Here is an 18,285-nt window from a genome sequence, read left to right as displayed (position 1 = left end):
AGGTTGGTCATCATCTGGTATACCATCCAGAGTATGGTCATCATCTGGTATACCATCCAGAGGTTGCTGGTACTCTATTATTCCAGACAGCAAGTCCCTCAATTCATCAGTCTTGTCTTTTTTTTGGTGGTCCACCACCAGTAGTAAATCACTCTCTTCTGATCTCTGCATTCTAAAGCCAGTTTAAGGTTCTTCCACTGAGTTGATAAAGGCAGATATCATTCAATATAAGTGATGTCACAAAAATATATGAGAAATGTGAAATACTGATAATAATGAAGATATCTCACCTGCAGTTGTTGTAATCTTCTTGTGGTTACATTTTCATTTGCATTGAATTCACTGAAAATTGCAGCCCAACCACTCTTTTTATTTTGCTCAGTAGCAGTAGTATGGTTTTTACTTTCAATAACTGGATAGTGTGACAAAATTGGTTTTAGTAGCATTTTTTTCATACTCACTAAAGTTTATTGAACAAATTATTTTTGCCTCTGCCATTGTTTTTCTCAACATTCACACCAATAATGGTGTTTTCTATTCTATTCTGGGTTTTTATGAGCACCATTAGACCAACAGCATGTGCTCATACTTAACCTAATCAAGCTTAACCCAGGTGTTCTCATTTAGGCTTACTTACCTTACTCCAGGACTCTGACTTAGCCAAATTTAAGCTATGTTCATGAAAGCTACTTAAATGGCCTAGTTTAACTAGTACACATTAAGGCCTACTCCTGGCTTAATTTAAGCCCTGTCTGTGAAACCAGCCCATTATTTTTTTTTACCTTTATTTAACTAGGAACAAATTCTTATTTTCAATGACAGCCTAGGAACAGTGGGTTAACTGCCTTGTTCAGGGGCAGAATGACAGATTTGTACCTTGTCAGCTCGGGGATTCAAACTTGCAACCTTTCGGTTACTAGTACAACGCTCTAACCATTAGGCTACGCTGCCGCCCCAATGATGTCGCTAGCTGATACTTAAAATACCTATCCAGGCATTGTAAGATCCTATCACTGTCTCCAGAACTGTACAATGTCCATCCATTCACAGACAATCATGTCTTCTCGGGAAGGAATGAGGGGCTACAGGAGAGGGAATGGGGGGATGGAGTGAGGGCAGGGGTGAAAGATGCTGAACATAACTTCTTCTTACATGCTAATCTCATTTACCCCCACCTGTCCCTTCATCTCTCCATCCACCCTTACCTTCATCCATCCCTTTATCCCTTCATCTATCCATCCCTTTATCCCTTCAGGCTCCAGCCACCCTTCCCTTCATCCATCCCTTTATCCCTTCAGGCTCCCTCCACCCATCTCTTCATTGGTACATCACTGAACCTAAGGGCTTGCATTGGCTCATCTACACTAGTATGTTCAATTCACTACTTAGTGTTGTACTATGTAACGAATAGGGTGCCATTTGAGACACATGGACAGGTTTCTGAAGACTGCTTTCTCAAAAGAGGCATTTTCATTTGTCATTTAAGATGTAAAAGATTGTCATGCCAGCGACTTTGACTGTCAGTTGTAGAATTATACAGTGCCTAGTGGATGCCTGGCACTCTTCCAAACACGTTATGTACACAGTGCACATAGCATTAAGAACACCTTCCTAATATTGAGTTGCTGTTGAGCATGAAAAACCCAGCAGCGTTGCAGTTCTTGACACAAACCGGTGTACCTGGCGCCTACTGCCATACCCCATTCAAAGGCACTTAAATCTTTTGCAGGTGTTCATAATTTTTTGTACACTCTGTATATCAGATGGTAAACTTTTAGTAATATGTAAATAGTTCGCTTTTCTTAGAGTTGTTTATTATATGTGACACATGCAGTAATAAAGGTCAAGGACTAACTCGTTAGTCTCATTGTTATTCTGTTTACATAATTACATATTCTTTTCACAAGTACCTTGTACACAACATCAGTCACCAGACCAGATAATGTGGTTTGGTCTTGTTTTAATGGAGCAAAGCATCACGATCATTAAGCATGTCATCTTCTAGTGTCCATTTAAGCACCCGATCTCCAGCACAACTACTCTATGTTCCAGTCAGCTGCCACACTACTGATGATCATATAGGTTGATCTCTGCATGCATGAAATCAGCTCCAGGTATCTGAGATTACTTAAGGCAGGCATGGTTTATTTACATTCAAATATTTGACAGTAAAGTGATAGATTCAAATCTCCAAGCCTACCTGACAAAAGCAGAAGGTTCCTCCACCACTTATCTATGCAGTCTCCATTGCCCTTTACCACTTACACTACCCAGACCTTCACCACAGACACAACTACAGTTTGTCTCAGGACTTCCATATCTGACATCCTGAACCAGCTAGCCACCCCCTGTGTGTTCAGTGTCCAGACATGCCTGGACTGCTAGCTACTCCTCTGGCCTCATGGCTGGTACGTCCAGTCCGTTGTCTCTGACGTAGGGCAGGACAGCGTTGGTGTAGAACATCTCCAGCTTGACCAGCGTGTCATCCCAGAAGGTAGGGTCAAAGGTCACAGGGATGATGGCTGTTTCCTTCAGGGTGAACACCACTAGGTCAGCCTGGGTTAACCCTGTCACCGCCAGCTGGCACTGGATCTGGGTGTAGTAGGTGTGGTCTGGTTTCAGATGGTACCTCACCTGTAGAGAACAAAAGAAAAGAAGAATTGGGAGGCGCTGCTAGAATACACTAGTAGGTAGATCTTTATAGATTGAAGGTGCTCTTTGGTTAAGGGGTTAACTGGTCACAAGGGGGACCAAGGCAGGGTTCTCTTCATATAATTAAAATGCCTTTATTGTGATAGTATGTTCGAACAAAAAAAAACAATTTTGGCATAGCCTACGTCAGGGCGTACAATGATACAACATGTCCTAACCAACCTGTCCCACACCCTGGTCCTGTATCGTCAGGCAGAAGGCTGGGTCCTCTCTACAGGCCTGGGCTACAGTGTTCAGACGGTGCTTGTAGGGACACTTGACCTCCAGGCAGAGCAGCCGTTGGCCGGTCCTCTGGTCCTCTACAATGCCGTCAGGGCTGCCTGCTAGCCAGGGGCGCTTGGGGTCGATGAATAGGCCACACTCCTGCACCCTCACCGCCCGGCCCAGGGCCTTGCTCTTCAGGCTCTGATATCTGAAAAGAGATGAGATTGTAATTTATTACTCTCTGAAGGGAAATTAGTTTGTCATCCTTACAGCCATAGAAAACCCAGGTGGTTGGTGGACCTTAATTGGGAAGGACGGGCTTGTGGTAATGTCTGGAGTGGAATGGGTGGATTGATAAAATACATCAAACACATGGCTTTATGCCATTCCATTTGCTCCGTTCCAGCCATTATTATGAGCCGCCCTCCCCATTTAAAACAATCGCAGGACATTTATAGTAAATACATAAATGATACCTCCGCACGGCCTCGGCCTCCCGCTCAATGCCCCAGTTCATGGCGCGGGTTTTGACGTTGGTGCCACGGCCGGTGATGGAGGCCAGATAGGAAGCAGGCGGGGTCTGGCTCTGGCCAGTGACGAAGCGGCTGTGGGCGAGGCGGTGAGCGATGGACGCTGTAATGCGGTTCTGACGCCAGGCGAACCAGCTGGGGTTCTCCCTCTGGCCCCGGGTCTGGACCTCCACCGCCTCCACAACACCACCCTCCATCTTCTGACCTAACCCCAGGGGCATGGCTTCGGGCCTGGGGGGAGAGACCACGGAGCTCCCCCCAACCTGGTTGGTCCTGGGGGGAGAGATCAAAGGCTTACCCCTGACCTGGCTGCTCTTGACAGGGCTATGACTATGCTGATGGGCCTCAGGTTTCTTCTCTGGGATGTCAGGATGATATCTGACAGTAGGGATGTTCTTTTTGGCGTAACGTGCATCTGTGGTCTTTGCTCCTGCTCCCCTGGCCTGGCTGGCTGTGGCTCTGGTGGTCCCGGAGGCTGGGGTCTTCACAGTGGCTGACCACCCTGCTGAGTCCCCTGAGCCATCAGAGGGGGTTAGGATGGAACCTTTGTTGATATGAATCTGTGTTGGGGGGAAATTTGAGGCGGATGCAACCACTGAGCTGTCATGGTGAGAGCCGTCCTGGCTTGTCTTGGTGGGAGTCATTGTTCGGCGAGTTTCAACAAGTTAGAAGGATTCTGTAAATTATAAATAAAATAGAGCAGTAAGATACTTTTGCATATAAAAACATGATATGTCCTATTCCTAAAGTTGTGTGTGGACCTAAAATCCCACATACCCATGAGGACAAAGGCTATTTTAATCTTAGGGGTTAGGTTTAGGGTTACGATTAGGGTTAGAATTAGGGTTTGGTTAAGTTACAGGTTAGGGTAAAGGTTTAGGGAAAATAGGATTTTGAATGGGAATTCATTTTAGGTCCCTACGTGCTAGCAAGTGTGTTGGTGGTTTACGGTCTGTCTGTAACTAATGATACCCATTTAATCTCTTCTGCTAACTCTCTCTCTCTCTCCCTCCCTCCCTCTGAGTCTGTATGTGGTGATTGAGTAATCCATTTACAACGTAAAGAGCTTGTGAACCTGTACATCACCGAGGCCAAACTTCCTGCCATACCAGGTGGTGTCAGAGGCAGTCCCTAAAAATTGTCAAAGACTCCAGCCACCCTAGTCATAGACTTCTCTCTGCTACCGCACGGCAAGCGGTACCGGAGCGCCAAGTCTAGGTCCAAGAGGCTTCTGAAAGCCATAAGAGTCCCCCCCCCCTCCCCCCCTATGCTGCTGCTACTCTGTTATTATCTATGCATAGCCACTTTAATAACCCTACCTACATGTACATAATTATCTCAGTTACCTCGACACTAGTGCCTCCGCACATTGACACATTGAACCAGTACCCCCTGTATATAGCCCTGCTATTGTTATTTACTGCTGCTCCTTATTATTACTTTTTCTTACCTCTTACTTTTTTTAGGTATTTTCTTAAAACTGCATTGTTGGTTAAGGGCTTGTAAGTATGCATTTCACTGTAAGGTGTTGTATTCGGCGCATGTGACTAATACAATTTGATCATCTTTTACAGTGCCCCTCCACTGCCCAATTCACAGATCAGTAAATATCCCATAGCAGGTGGTGTACAGTGGGGGTTAAACTAGGGCTATGTAGTGGGGAATGCATTCCCTGAACTGAACAGTTCTGCAGGTCAGGGATCAGGGTTCACATCACCGTCGGCACGTGAGGAGACTACTGGTAGGTTGTTTCCCAACTGGCACAGTACTCCCTTTATAGTGCACTACTTTTAATCAGGGCCTATAGGGCTCTGGCCAAAAGTAGTGCACTATAACATTATAGGGTGCCACTTGGGACACAAAGATTCATTTCTGAGGTTGAGGGGCTGACTTTCGAGTCCTGATGGCTCGGATCTAAACCGAAACAACCAAACATGCAACAAACCTACTTCTATGCAAGGTAGGTAATGGACATGAGACACTCACCCTATAGCAAGCTGGCCAGACATGAGGTATGCACAGAGGTACAGAGAGAGTCAATCTACATACTGAGTAACTCTGAGTTGAGAGAACATGGAAGTCACAACGGAGGTATTTAAACCCCCTATCGTGTGACTTCAACTGTTCTCAGAATAACAGTGTATTAGGAGGCCAACCCCAACAATTTGAGGCCAACCCCTCAAATTGCACCCTATTCCCAATAGAGGGCCTTGGTCAAAAGTAGTGCACTACATAGAGAATAGGGTGCCATTTGGAACTAACTTAGACACTGGGAGGATCTGCTCCATCCTGACAGAGAACAAGATTATGGGAGGGGTTTGAGAGAGTCTTTCTTGACATACTCCAAATGTCTTTGTTTGATCATTACGAGCCTCATTGACTTCAGCTTCTGTTCAACTGTCTGTTTGCTGCTCTAATGGTCTTCTGTTTTTGCTTAGCTCTTCCCCGACCACTAAACAGAACTTACTGGATAGTATCTCTGAAGTGTTGGAGAGAAGGGTGAGGGTTCAGAGTCAGACGTACAAACGAACCCTACTAAAAGCATGACCATAATCTAGAATTAAGACAGGGACTAATAGGGAGTAAGGACATTGATGGGTAGCAGGTTGCGAGTATAGTACAGACTAAGTAGTAGTAGACTTAGTTAATTTCCTGGGAGTGATCTTTCAGATGTCATCTGAAATGGCACCATATTCCCTTTATAACGCTGTACTTTTTGACTACAGCCCTTTGTAGGTAATAGGATGCCATTTTGGATGTAACCATACTCGATCCCTTCCCCCGGGCAGGCCTGTGTAGTTGTCCAGCCCAGGCAGGGGAGCCTGTGAGGCAAAATCATGTGTGGAGCTAGACTAATAATAACTTAGATTTTTATGGCAACGCACAGCTCCACACACTCACCGAGTAGTACAGAGGCTTAGGCCACGTTCACGTCATGGAGGAACGACTTGTCTACTTTGGAGGAACGACTTGGAGCGATCTTGATTATGGAACAGGTTGCAGCTGGTGGGGATCTGCTTTGACTTGAGCACACCTGTCTCCGGCCACACAATCAATCAATCAATCAATCACAGACAGACAGACAGACAGACAGACAGACAGACAGACAGACAGACAGACAGACAGACAGACAGACAGACAGACAGACAGACAGACAGACAGACAGACAGACAGACAGAGTACTGGGGGAGTGGCGGCAGGTCAAGGAGACACAGGATGAGCAGTAGAGGGCATTGCAGGAGCAGATGTGACAGATGGTTCAACTTTGCAATTGATCCGTGGTTCACATGCGTGCCGAACCGTGGGGGGTTATCCGTACGGATCACGGATCAACTACGGTCCATTACACCGCTACCAAATATACACTGGAGTTGCTTACCAAGAAGACAGTGAATGTTTCTGAGTGGCCTGAGTTAGTTTTGACTTAACCCTTCTGCTGTGTTCCGGTCGACCTGGACCGATTTACAAGTTCTCTCTTAGTTCATTTAATCTGGTTGTCATAAGGTTCCATGACTTTGTCCACACAGGGCATCTGAACACACAAAATACATTTTGATGATGTGCATTACATTTTGGGTGTTTTATTTAACTTTTGTACACCTGTGGTGTTCCCGGTCCGGTCATTAGAAATGAATGGGTGAGACTACAATTAGTGTATAAAATTTAGTTCAGGCCCATACCCATTCATCAGATGGACTCACTTCCTCTCCCAGACCCCCACATGCATGTGTTTGAGCGCACACACACACACACACACACACACACACACACACACACACACACACACACACACACACACACACACACACACACACCACTCCCCTTCGTGGCTTCCATGTCAAACCCCACAGGAACCTTTCCCCAATAGAATCTTTCCCCCATGGGAACCACACCTGTTGGCATTCTCACAAACAATCACAACATTGTTTCAATAACAAATATAACTTTTCTTGCAGCTCTGGTATATAAAGCTTTTTTGGGGTCATGCTCACAATTCATTCTGTGGCAGCATAATGATCAAACAATATACTGTATGTGAGGCTCCGATCATATCTTTGATCATGACACTAGTGAGGAGGAAAGTCCTTGTTAAACTTTGACACAAAGCAGTCTGTGATAAATAGCACAATATGTTTCATCTGAGTATTTGTTATAGTCAAAATAATCCATAGATTTTTTTTCTTCTCAAAAACGAGTTGTATGAGCTCAGGTCAATGAGGCCTATAGGCCATAAATAGCAAATAGAAGTTCAAAACTTGCAATGTTCACAAGAACTTAAGTTGATAAAAAGATCTAACACAACATTAGGTAATAATATATGTATAATTATGGATTTATAAATCAGCTATAATGGGGCGGACCGGGAACACAGAATTAATTAACATGAAACGAAGCACAACAGGAGGGTTAAATCTACTTGAAAATCTATGGCAAGACCTGAAAATGGTTTACTAGCAATGATCAACAACCAATTTGACAGAGTTTGAATATTTTGGGGGGGAATAATGGCCAAATGTTGCCAAATCCAGGTGTGGAAAGCTCTTAGATTTACCCAGAAAGATTTAGCTGTAATCTCTGCCAAAGGTGCTTCTACAAAGTATTGACTCACGGGTATGATATTTCTCTATTTAATTTTCAATATAAAAATATATTTAATCAATTCTGAATTCAAGCTGTAACACAACTAAATGTGGAATAAATCAAAGGGTATGAATACTTTCTGAAGGAACGGTAGAACCCTCTGTGGAAAGGGTTTTACATAGAACCCAAGAGTTCTACCTGGAACAAAAAAATGTATTCAAAGGGTTCTCCTATGGGGACAGCCGAATAACCTTTAGGTTCTAGATAGTACCCTTTTTCTAAGAGCATAAGAGTCGAGGAACAGAAACTATACACACTTTACATTCTGTTCCTTTTTCGACAGCCAGGTGAGCTAAATGGTCTTGATTTATCTGGAGTGGTGTGATAGAATAATCCCAGCTAACTGTGTGTTTAAAAGGTGTGTTGGCAGTTTCAAACTAATAGTTTTAGATAGGTCTGCTGTATTCTATGTCATCATTGCCCTACTCTACTTTTCTACTAAATTACTGGGCAGAATAGTATTCCACAAAATAAAATTGTTGCTTACCCGATGAAGTTCTGTCTAGTCGAGAGTTGTGTATGAAAGTAAAACTGGTTCAAAGGCGGAATTAAAGATCTACTGCATGAGTCACTCTCTCATGACCAACACGTCAGATTCATCCTATTGGCTTGCTGCTGCTCTGTGTGTGGTGTGTGTGTGTGTGTGTGTGTGTGTGTGTGTGTGTGTGTGTGTGTGTGTGTGTGTGTGTGTGTGTGTGTGTGTGTGTGTCGGGCATGTCCTGAACATGTCTAGTGTCAGAGTCGCGTTAAAAACAACAAAACAGAAAATAAAAATACACAGTAAGTTTAAGGTTAATCGATATTGGCTTCGGCTCTTCTTTTCTGGTAAGTCTAAGGCAAATCGCAATTAAGTAAAGATATTCACGTTTGTGCATCTTTTTACAATTTAATCGTGTTTCTCTGTTGTAGTGAGACAGCCGGGCAGCTGTCAATGTCCATTCCCCATGTCATTCTCCCAGATCACCCAGTCTTTGTATCTGGGTGGTGTGGACACAGTCTTCAAGCCCACCGGTCTCTACAGTAGGAACATAACTCTGATAGTCAACGCCACAGCAGAGCACCCCTATCCTCAGTATGAGGGGGTGGAGTGTTTCCAGGTACCTGTACTGGACCAGCCTCATGCCCCCCTGGCCTGCTACTTCGATGCTGTTGCAGAACGTATCCATAACAACCACTCAGGTAGTACGCTGGTCCACTGCACTGCAGGCCGGAGCCGTTCTCCTACCCTGATCATGGCTTACCTGATGAGGTATGAGGGGGTATCACTGCGCCAGGCCCATGAGTGGGTCCTGAAGTACAGACCTCATATCCGACCCAATGCTGGTTTCTGGAGGCAGCTGATGGAGTATGAGAGGAGGCTTTATGGGAAGAATACTGTGAGGATGGCTGCTACCTCCTGTGGTGTGCTGCCTGAGGCTCTGGATGGACAGGAGGCTATTTACTGTGTGAATGGCTGATGGAATGTGTCCCAAATGGCACCCCATTCCTTATGTAGTGCACTACTTTTGACAAGGGCCTAAACTGAAAAGTGCTATTTGGGATTTGTCAGATGTATATGAGAAAATAAAACCAACTGTTATAAAAAAATAAATGTTTATTTATAAAGTATTTACATTTAGTAATGTATGTATTCATCCTAGCTTGGTATGGTCTTCTAAATGGAGCTGTATCATCTCTGCAATGAATGTACGGATCTGCGGTGCCTGATGCACCCCTCGGCTGTCGATACACCCCCCAAGTCCAATTTGGAGGTACCCATCCTGGGAAGAACTGTCAGAGTCCGATTGCATCCCAAACTGCACCCTATTCACTATAAAGGGTGTCATTTAGGATGCACAGTGTCCTTCTGGGTGGGTAGCAGAGCCCAGTATTTTCTGGCATAACGATGGGTTTAGGTTAGAACAGGCCAGAGGAGGAACTGTCTTCAGTACTGGAAACTTCTCTTGGTCTGGATGTCATCAAGGATCTGCTGCAGCTCCTCATCCTCAAACCGCCCCTCCAGACTTTGGACAGAACAAACAGGCTTCAGTACACAACAGCACAACTATTGTCACTAAATTTATACCAAACATTTACGCCTGATTTCATGGTCAAGAGACGACTGCTACCCAAATAGATACAAGATTTAGAGTCTGGGTTAGAGGACTGAGTATGGTGATATGTGAGGAGGCAGTAACAGCAGGTCCTACCTAGGGATGAGGGCTTTGGCCTCCTCCGCTGCTTCTGGACACAGGTTGGCCAAACTGGCCAGCTCAAATTTATGCAGCTTCTTCTGTAAGAGCAAGCTATAGGATACAGGGCAACAATTTCAGTCATCACGAAAAGTTACCACCATATAAATATATATTGTATTTTATACGGTATTGACGTTGGTTTTTGGTTGTGATAGTGACAACAGCTACTCTGACCTGCGGACACTGGCTATAGTTTCTCTGTTTTTGAACCGGCTGAAACGTGCAGTATAATTCAGAGTTTTCATGAAGACCTCCGATAGCTCTTGTTCGTCCTCTGCACTCTCGTTCTGCTGCTTGCGATGCTCCAGAAGCATGTGTACCTCGGAGTTTAGAAGTGTCTCCGCGTTTTCGAACTCTATGCAGAACACAGGTGTGTTTTAATGTGGGATATAATTAGCTAGCTAAATACCTTCAGTGAATCGTAATATTCAGTCTAGTTATCATAAATAAGCGGGATACGAACCTTTGGGGAAAAGTAACTGAGACGCGTCCTCCTCAATATCTCCGACAGTTGTTGAACCGCCTCCGGACGCCATGCTGCTTGTCACAATGAATTAATTAATCTTCCTAGCTAACGTTACAGTAAAATAAAAAGCCACAAAGCTGATATCCAGTTGCTTGCGCTGAACCAAATGGTGCCTATATCGGCGCCTAATAATTGTTTTGGCATTATAAAAACATTAGCAAGGCGAAACTCCAAATTATTCAAGGAAGGAATCTGCTACCTAACAAAAAAACAAAAATCAGCGTCTCATAGCAAAACAAAAATAAGGGATATTTTCTACAGGAAGTCTATTCCCTCTGCGATATTTTGTTGGGCTTCATCGTTTGATGTAAACTGGCGCCGTGCTTGGCTCACTCCACACAGATTTATGGTGACCAATAAAGTAAAGGAGATCTCCTTTAAGATAATCCATAGATGCTATCCGTGTAATAGCTTGATTTCTAAATATATATTTGACGTTACCAGTGAATGCAGTTTTTGTGAACTAGAAACTGATTCTATTGAACACTTATTCTGTAATTGTTTATTTAGTGAAGTGTTTTGGACTGATGTAAAACTATATCTTAGCCGCAAATTGCATACAACCATTGATATTACTAAGTTTGACATATTATTTTACTACACTGATTCCACAATTGAACGTGAGTATGTCATAAATCTCTTTATTTTATTAGGAAAATCTTTCATCCACAAATCAAAATTTATGAAGAAAAAGCCCCTTTTCTTAATTTTTTTATCTGATTTGGAACAGTACGTAGAATCTTTAAAACGTATACAAAACAATATGTCAAAAAAATGTATTCGATATATGTCTGTATTTGATTTGATATAATAGTTTTTTTTATTTTTCTCTAATTTCTTTGGATTCCCTCTGGCTGTTATGTTATGTTTATGTTTTGCATGTTACTGTTATTTACAGCAAGTTAAATAAAGATTTGTGCAAACTAAAAAAAAATTAAAAAAAAAAGCAAAACAAAAAAAGTATTTCCGGGTCACGGTATCTCGAATTTTAAAAGTCTCCCATGTAATAGTAGAAACGTGTCAATAACCAGTATTTATTCGATATATGAAAAATAATTGTCTAAACGTTAAGCATTAAATGTGGGTTTTAAAACATTTTCCAAGGTCAAATAAATGCCCCCAATGCGAATCAACGTATATGGAATACATATTGAATACGTATATTTTACTCCACTCATTCCGTTGGCCACAATGCAAATCATTGCATTTGGAAAGTATTCAGACCGCTTCCCCTTTTCCACATTTTGTTACGTTACAGCTTTATTCGAAAATTGATTAAATACATGTTTTTCTTCATTCATCTACACACACATTTTTTTGCAAATGTATAAAATAAAATAAAACAGAAATACTTCATTTACATAAGTATTCAGACCCTTTGCTATGAGACTCGAAATTGAGCTCAGGTACATCCTGTTCCGTATTGATCATCCTTGAGATGTTACTAAAACTTGATTGGAGTCCAACTGTGGTAAATTCAATTGATTGGAAATTATTTGGAAAGGCACACGCCTGTCTATATAAGGTCCCACAGTTGACAGTGCATGTCAGAGCAAAAACCAAGCCATGAGGTTGAAGGAAGTGTCAATTTATATAGTCTTAATTACATTACTTTACTTAGATTTGTGTGTGTTGTGAAATTGTTAGATGTTACTGCACTGTCGGAGCTAGAAGCACAAACATTTCGCTACACCCGCAATAACATCTGCTAAACACGTGTATGTGACCAATAAAATTTGATTTAGAGCTCCAAGACAGGATTGTGTCAAGGCACCAATCTGGGGAGGGGTACCAAAAAATGTCTTCAGCATTGAAGGTCCCCAAGAACACAGTGGCCTCCAATATTCTTAAATTGAAGAAGTTTGGAATCACCAAGACTCTTCCTAGAGCTAGCCGCCCGGCCAAACTGAGCAATCGGGGGAGAAGGGCCTTGGTCAGGGAGGTGAACAAGAACCCAATGGTCACTCTGACAGAGCTCCAGAGTTCCTCTGTGGAGATGGGAGAACCTTCCAGAAGGATAACCATCTCATCATCAGATCCTTGATGAAAACCTGCTCCAGAGCGCTCAGGACCTCAGACTGGGGACGAAGGTTGACCTTCCAACAGGACAAAGACCCTAAGCACACAGCCAAGACAATGCAGGAGTGGCTTTGGGACAAGTTTCTGAATGTCATTAAGTGGCCCAGCCAGAGCCTGGACATGAACCGATCGAACATCTCTGGAGAGACCTGAAAATAGATGTGTAGCAACACTCCCCATCCAACCTGACAGAGCTTAAGAGGATCTGCAGAGAATAATTGGAGAAACTCCCCAAATACAGGTGTGCCAAACTTTTAGCTTCATATCCAAGAAGACTCAAAGGTGCTTCAACAAAGTACTGAGTAAAGGGTCTGAATACTTATGTAAATGTCATAATTCCGTTTTATTTTGAATAAATGTGCAAAGACTCCTCAACCTGTTTTGGCTTTGTCATGATGGGATATTTGTGTAGATTTAGGGGGGACAACTATTTAAAATAAGGCTGTAATGTAACAAAATGTGGAAAAAGTAAAGGATTCTGAATACTTTCTGAAAGCACTGTATATGGAATACATATTGGCTTATAAAGCAAAAACTATTCTGGATGCCACAGTAAAAGTATTGTAGAGAATACTCAGTAGGGTCTTTAGAATGTATATATGGTGTCATTTCATGGGGTTCTGAATAATAGTGTTGCTTGCCTTTAGGGATTTATATTTTCCTGAAAATCTACTAAATTTCAATACCGGGAATAACTTATATTTATACAGAGAATCCTGGGAAATACCGCAAACATCCTAAGTGCCCATTTAAAGCGTTTAAAACCAAGATATGGTCACTATGCCAGGGTTATCCCAAAATAAGATTGTCACTACGCCACATTTCCGGCTTGGCTGTGCCACTATGTAAATATTTCACAGTAAGTGAAACTGATATTAAGATACCTTGATATTCAACAATTCTCTCTTCATCTCCCTTTATTCATGAGCTGATCTACTATCTGTATAATCATCAACTCGATTTTGCCAAATAGGAGATTCTGTAATTCGTTGTAGGTTATCTAGAAAGCTTAGCAACTTTGGTAATTTTACTTTTGTTAGTTAGCGTTTGTATGATTCGACAAAGCTATAGTTTATTTGAGATGTGCTCTGTGCGTCCCGAGCGCGCTCTGTGTCGAGATAGATAGCCTACTGCTGCACTAAATTAATTGAGAAACATGATAACTCTCGGAATTTATGAGTGGCTTGTTTCGCAATTCACAACAATGTCATTGGCGATCAAAGTTAAGCCTACTCTATCATTAGGGCTACATAACGGGGACCAACTCTGTTTTATCTACTGTCATACCGTTTGTTGATCACACATTCCCTACTGACGCTCTCATATGGTCAGCAATACCAGACAGCGCAAAGAAGCTGGGGAAATGTTATAGCGGTATTTTGACATGCATACAGCAGATTTGCATTGACAATGCAACCTATGGATTATCGAATAAAGTTAGGAATTTTCATGCGAGACAGGAGTAAAGATTTTGGGTTTCATTTGGATTGGGACGATAGGAAAATAGCCTAGGGTCTATAAAAGGCTACGTGAGTCAATAGATAGCAAGGCCGGCTCGCTCATTAAGCGGCATATTGAAGAGGGCGGCCTTTTCTGTGCTAAACTGACCAAAACGCACCTCCAACAAAAAATAAAAACAAATAATTCTGCCCAAAAACCATGACAATTTCTCTCAACCAGTGGCATATGACATTTTTTGGTGAGCGCTGATGCCGCCCTGTGATAAGCAATGCCCACTTTGTCAAATGCATGGGCGTCAAATATTTCGCTTCTACATTCTCAGCGCGCATCTGCAGGGTGCTGTTGGAGAGACGCATCGTTGCCGAGCTCCACCAATTTCCGTAAAAAAATCGTCTAACATAAATCATGTAGCAGACATAGTATATGGTAGAAAGTGTTCGTGGGCTTTTCTGTAGCCTACAGGTTGGAGATACAATGTAATGAGTGACACGTTTTACATCAAGCAGGTTTCTCCGATTACATAGCCTAACTTTAATGGCGCCCGATCAAATAAAACATTTGCTGACAACATATCCTAAAAACAGGACAGGTCAATGTAAAATACAAAATATTTGTCATGGTCAGTGATTTCAAGTTTGTATCCGTCAATTTTTGACGAGCTGATCACAGCGAAAAATAAGATCATTTTGCATTTCCCTCTGTGTAAACACATTTCAAATAGATTCAGGATAACTCCTGATAAAGTTAGATATTCAGAAGTTTAAATAGCCAAATTGATTAGTCACAGGAATCTGGACTAGCCAATGCAACAGCCTGTTTTACAAACGGTGGGCTTAACACATGGATGGGCATTCATACAATTCCATTGCAGGTCGACACTGTAGGCTGCACCCCAGTCATCAAGGGCCGAAGTCTTTTGGACGTATTTTTTTTGTCCGGTCAGGACCGACCGTCTTTTTTTGGTGCAGTCCAGATCGGCCTTGATTTCCACGTCCACGTACTTTGGTTTTTGGTTTGGCCCAAGCATAGACGTCATAGACGAAACTTGGGTGAATGATCATCTTTCCATAGAGATCAGGCATTACAAAATAACTCTGATTGGCCCAAATCAGGAGTTATAGTAATTATCTAAAATGTGTTAGTCACACAGTTATCACAGTTATCTAGGGTAGGCTATTATGTTCTATACATTCATTTACTTAATCTCCAACCATTTCTCAATGTGCTCCGCCTTATAATATTAATGATCTTATATAAAGTAGAAATTCTCTTTATTTAGATTTCCCCCCATGTAGTTATATATATATATATATATATATATTTTTTTTTTCATAATGCACTATGCAAAGCTGCAAGAAAGATTGCTTTTGTATCATACGCATAGCGTTTTATCGCGGACATTTATTTTGAAGGCAAAATCCGAAATCCGGATGTCTTAATGCTGCTTCCGAGACGCTAATAAAACAAAGCTTGAAATAGCTTCCGATTTCGACTAGAGACCGAAATCGTCGGGTGTCGCCAGGTGGTTGACGATTACATTACAACGCTAACCATTTTCATTTAGTGCTGCATTGTTGGCACTTTTGTGCCGGTTCATTGTTTGGAGAAAAAAAACATGTAGAAAATTGTTTTTATATAGCCAAAATTATTTTCCAAAAATGCAGACTCAGACAGTAGTACACAATTATTTGCGTTGGCCGGGAATCGAACCCGGGTCAACTGCTTGGAAGGCAGCTATGCTCACCACTATACCACCAACGCTGACATGATTTAGGATAAACATGACTGATTTTAAAGGTACAATTTGAATGTTTTCAGTAATTACCAGATAAAAGTTTTGTTTAGTTTTTTTTATTTGACCATATAGATATCAGACACATAATTAGCTAAATGTTAACAGAAAATTGGCAAACATGCTAGAAAATAGGTCACGGTTAAATAATACAGATGTGCTAATGTTGCTTGTTTTAAAGTGTCGTAATCAAATTACATTATTTAGCTAATCCAGCTAACGTGAGCTCGTCCCTGCTAAACCAGTTATGAACGTTAGGCTAGCCTGGTTTTGGTTTGCAAGTCAACTTTCGATAGCTTGCAAAGAGAGGGAGAGAGCTTCGATATCTAGCTAGCTAGCTTACATTACCTGAACAAATATTATCTAACAGTTTTTGTTTCTCATTTCTAGTGGTATTACAGTGCATTTGTAAAGTATTCAGACCCCTTGACTTTTGCACATTTTGTTACGTTACAGCCTTATTTTAAAATGGATTACACACAATACCATGAAGCGAAAAAATAACAGAAATACCTTATTTACATAAGTATTCAGACACTTCGCGAGACTCGAAATTGAGCCCAGGTGCATCCTGTTTCCATTGATGATCCATGAGATGTTTCTACAACTTGATTGGAGTCCACTTGTGGTCAATTCAATGGATTGGACATGATTTAGAAAGGCACACACCTGTCTATATAAGGTCCTACAGTTGACAGTGCATGTCAGAGCAAAAACCAAGTCATGAGGCCGATCTAATTGTCCGTAGAGCTCCGAGACACGATTTGGTCAAGGCACAAAAAAAAATGTCTGCCATATTGAAGGTACCCAAGAACACAGTGGCCTCCATCATTATAAATGGAAGTAGTTTGGAACCACCAAGACTCTTCCTAGAGCTGGTCGCCCTGACAAACTGAGCAATCGGGGGAGAAGGGCCTTGGTCAGAATGGTGAACAAAAATCAGATGGTCACTGACAGAGCTCCAGTTCCTCTGTGGAGATGGGTGAAACTTCCAGAAGGACAATTATCTCTGCAGCACTCCACCAATCAGGCCTTTATGGTAGAGTGGCCAGACGGAAACCACTCCTCAGTAAAAGGCACATGACAGTCCACTTGGAGTTTTCCAAAAGGCACCTAAAGGACTCTCAGACCATGAGAAACATCATTCTCTGGTCTGATGAAACCAAGATTGGACTCTATGGCCTGAATGCCAAGCGTCACATCAGGAGGAAACCTGGCACCATCCCTACGGTGAGGCATGGTGGTGGCAGCATCATGCTGTGGGGATGTTTTTCAGTGGAAGGGACTGGGAGAGGGAAAGATGAACGGAGCAAAGTACAGAGTTCGTTGATAAAAATCTGATCCAGAGCGCTCAGGACCTCAGACTGGGGCGAAGGTTCACAACAAAACAACAACCCTAAGCACACAGCCAAGACAACGCAGGAGTGGCTTTGGGACACGTCTCTGAATGTCCTTGAGTGACCCAGCCAGAGCCTGGACTTGAATCTGATCAAACATCTCTGGAGAGACCTGAAAATAGTTGTGCAGCAACGTTCACCATCCAACCTGACTGAGCTTGAGAGGATCTGCAGAGAAGAATGGAGAAACTTCCTGAATACAGGTGTGCCAAGCTTGTAGTGTCATACCCAAGAAGACTCCGTATTTTTTATTTTTTTATACATTTGCGGAAACATTTCTAAAAACCTGTTTTTGCTTTGTCATTATGGGGTAGTGCATGTAGATTGATGAAGGAAAATACTCTTTGATTCGTACTAGTGATATCCTTGACCTGCTCTGTGTTGGTGTATTGATGGGCTTTCTCTCTCTTTCTCTTTCTCTCTCTTTCTCATATATATATATATACATACAGTGCCTTGCGAAAGTATTCGGCCCCCTTGAACTTTTCGACCTTTTGCCACATTTCAGGCTTCAAACATAAAGATATAAAACTGTAATTTTTTGTGAAGAATCAACAACAAGTGGGACACAATCATGAAGTGGAATGAAATTTATTGGATATTTCAAACTTTTTTAACAAATAAAAAACTGAAAAATTGGGCGTGCAAAATTATTCAGCCCCCTTAAGTTAATACTTTGTAGCACCACCTTTTGCTGCAATTACAGCTG

General features: G+C 42.2%; 3 protein-coding genes and 1 non-coding gene across 5 annotated transcripts; 1 reads left to right on the top strand and 3 right to left on the bottom strand.

The window, feature by feature from the left end:
- Positions 1 to 1,797: 1,797 nt before the first annotated feature.
- On the bottom strand, positions 1,798 to 8,717 carry LOC106612891 (uncharacterized). 2 transcript variants are annotated; one of them, XM_014214513.2, is made up of 5 exons: positions 8,575 to 8,687; positions 6,348 to 6,480; positions 3,393 to 4,122; positions 2,875 to 3,124; positions 1,798 to 2,634 (listed from the first exon to the last, which is right to left on the bottom strand). In XM_014214513.2, the coding sequence occupies exons 3-5, from the start codon at positions 4,088 to 4,090 to the stop codon at positions 2,386 to 2,388; spliced, it is 1,197 nt and encodes a 398-aa protein (XP_014069988.2). In that variant the 5' UTR covers positions 4,091 to 4,122; positions 6,348 to 6,480; positions 8,575 to 8,687; the 3' UTR covers positions 1,798 to 2,385. The 2 variants fall into 2 exon arrangements, with proteins under 2 accessions (XP_014069988.2, XP_014069990.2); XM_014214515.2 differs by lacking the exon at positions 6,348 to 6,480 and having other exon boundaries at positions 8,575 to 8,717.
- A 127-nt stretch (positions 8,718 to 8,844) lies between these two features.
- Positions 8,845 to 9,667, top strand: dus14 (Dual specificity protein phosphatase 14; the record flags this gene model as incomplete). Its single annotated transcript, NM_001141059.1, is given in 2 exon segments — positions 8,845 to 8,912; positions 8,997 to 9,667. Coding segments are annotated over 2 exon segments (616 nt in total), but the record flags the coding sequence as incomplete, so codon positions are not given.
- Positions 9,662 to 11,143, bottom strand: LOC106612892 (DNA-directed RNA polymerase II subunit RPB4). Its single transcript, XM_014214520.2, has 4 exons — positions 10,785 to 11,143; positions 10,496 to 10,676; positions 10,277 to 10,372; positions 9,662 to 10,090 (listed from the first exon to the last, which is right to left on the bottom strand). Exons 1-4 carry the CDS (start codon positions 10,855 to 10,857, stop codon positions 10,012 to 10,014), a joined length of 429 nt encoding a protein of 142 aa, XP_014069995.1. The 5' UTR covers positions 10,858 to 11,143; the 3' UTR covers positions 9,662 to 10,011.
- Positions 11,144 to 16,076: 4,933 nt separating this feature from the next.
- trnag-ucc (transfer RNA glycine (anticodon UCC)) lies at positions 16,077 to 16,148 on the bottom strand. The gene has a single exon. It is a non-coding gene; the product is annotated as a tRNA-Gly (tRNA).
- Between the last annotated feature and the right edge of the window lie 2,137 nt (positions 16,149 to 18,285).

This window comes from Salmo salar, chromosome ssa09, assembly GCF_905237065.1.
Source record: "Salmo salar chromosome ssa09, Ssal_v3.1, whole genome shotgun sequence".
Taxonomy (NCBI): domain Eukaryota; kingdom Metazoa; phylum Chordata; class Actinopteri; order Salmoniformes; family Salmonidae; genus Salmo; species Salmo salar.
Note: the sequence above shows the minus strand (reverse complement) of the source record. Positions and strands in the feature narration are given on the sequence as shown.

What these genes read in the sequence shown, in the direction of transcription:
- LOC106612891 (XM_014214515.2), bottom strand. Translation starts at nt 4,090, where the DNA reads ATGACTCCCACCAAGACAAGCCAGGACGGCTCTCACCATGACAGCTCA. An exon ending in GAGGCCGAGGCCGTGCGGAG is followed by an intron (nt 3,125 to 3,392) that starts GTATCATTTATG and finishes ATCTCTTTTCAG; the next exon opens with ATATCAGAGCCTGAAGAGCA. An exon ending in AGGACCAGGGTGTGGGACAG is followed by an intron (nt 2,635 to 2,874) that starts GTTGGTTAGGAC and finishes TGTTCTCTACAG; the next exon opens with GTGAGGTACCATCTGAAACC.
- LOC106612892 (XM_014214520.2), bottom strand. Translation starts at nt 10,857, where the DNA reads ATGGCGTCCGGAGGCGGTTCAACAACTGTCGGAGATATTGAGGAGGAC. An exon ending in ACTATAGCCAGTGTCCGCAG is followed by an intron (nt 10,373 to 10,495) that starts GTCAGAGTAGCT and finishes TGTATCCTATAG; the next exon opens with CTTGCTCTTACAGAAGAAGC. An exon ending in GCCAAAGCCCTCATCCCTAG is followed by an intron (nt 10,091 to 10,276) that starts GTAGGACCTGCT and finishes TTCTGTCCAAAG; the next exon opens with TCTGGAGGGGCGGTTTGAGG.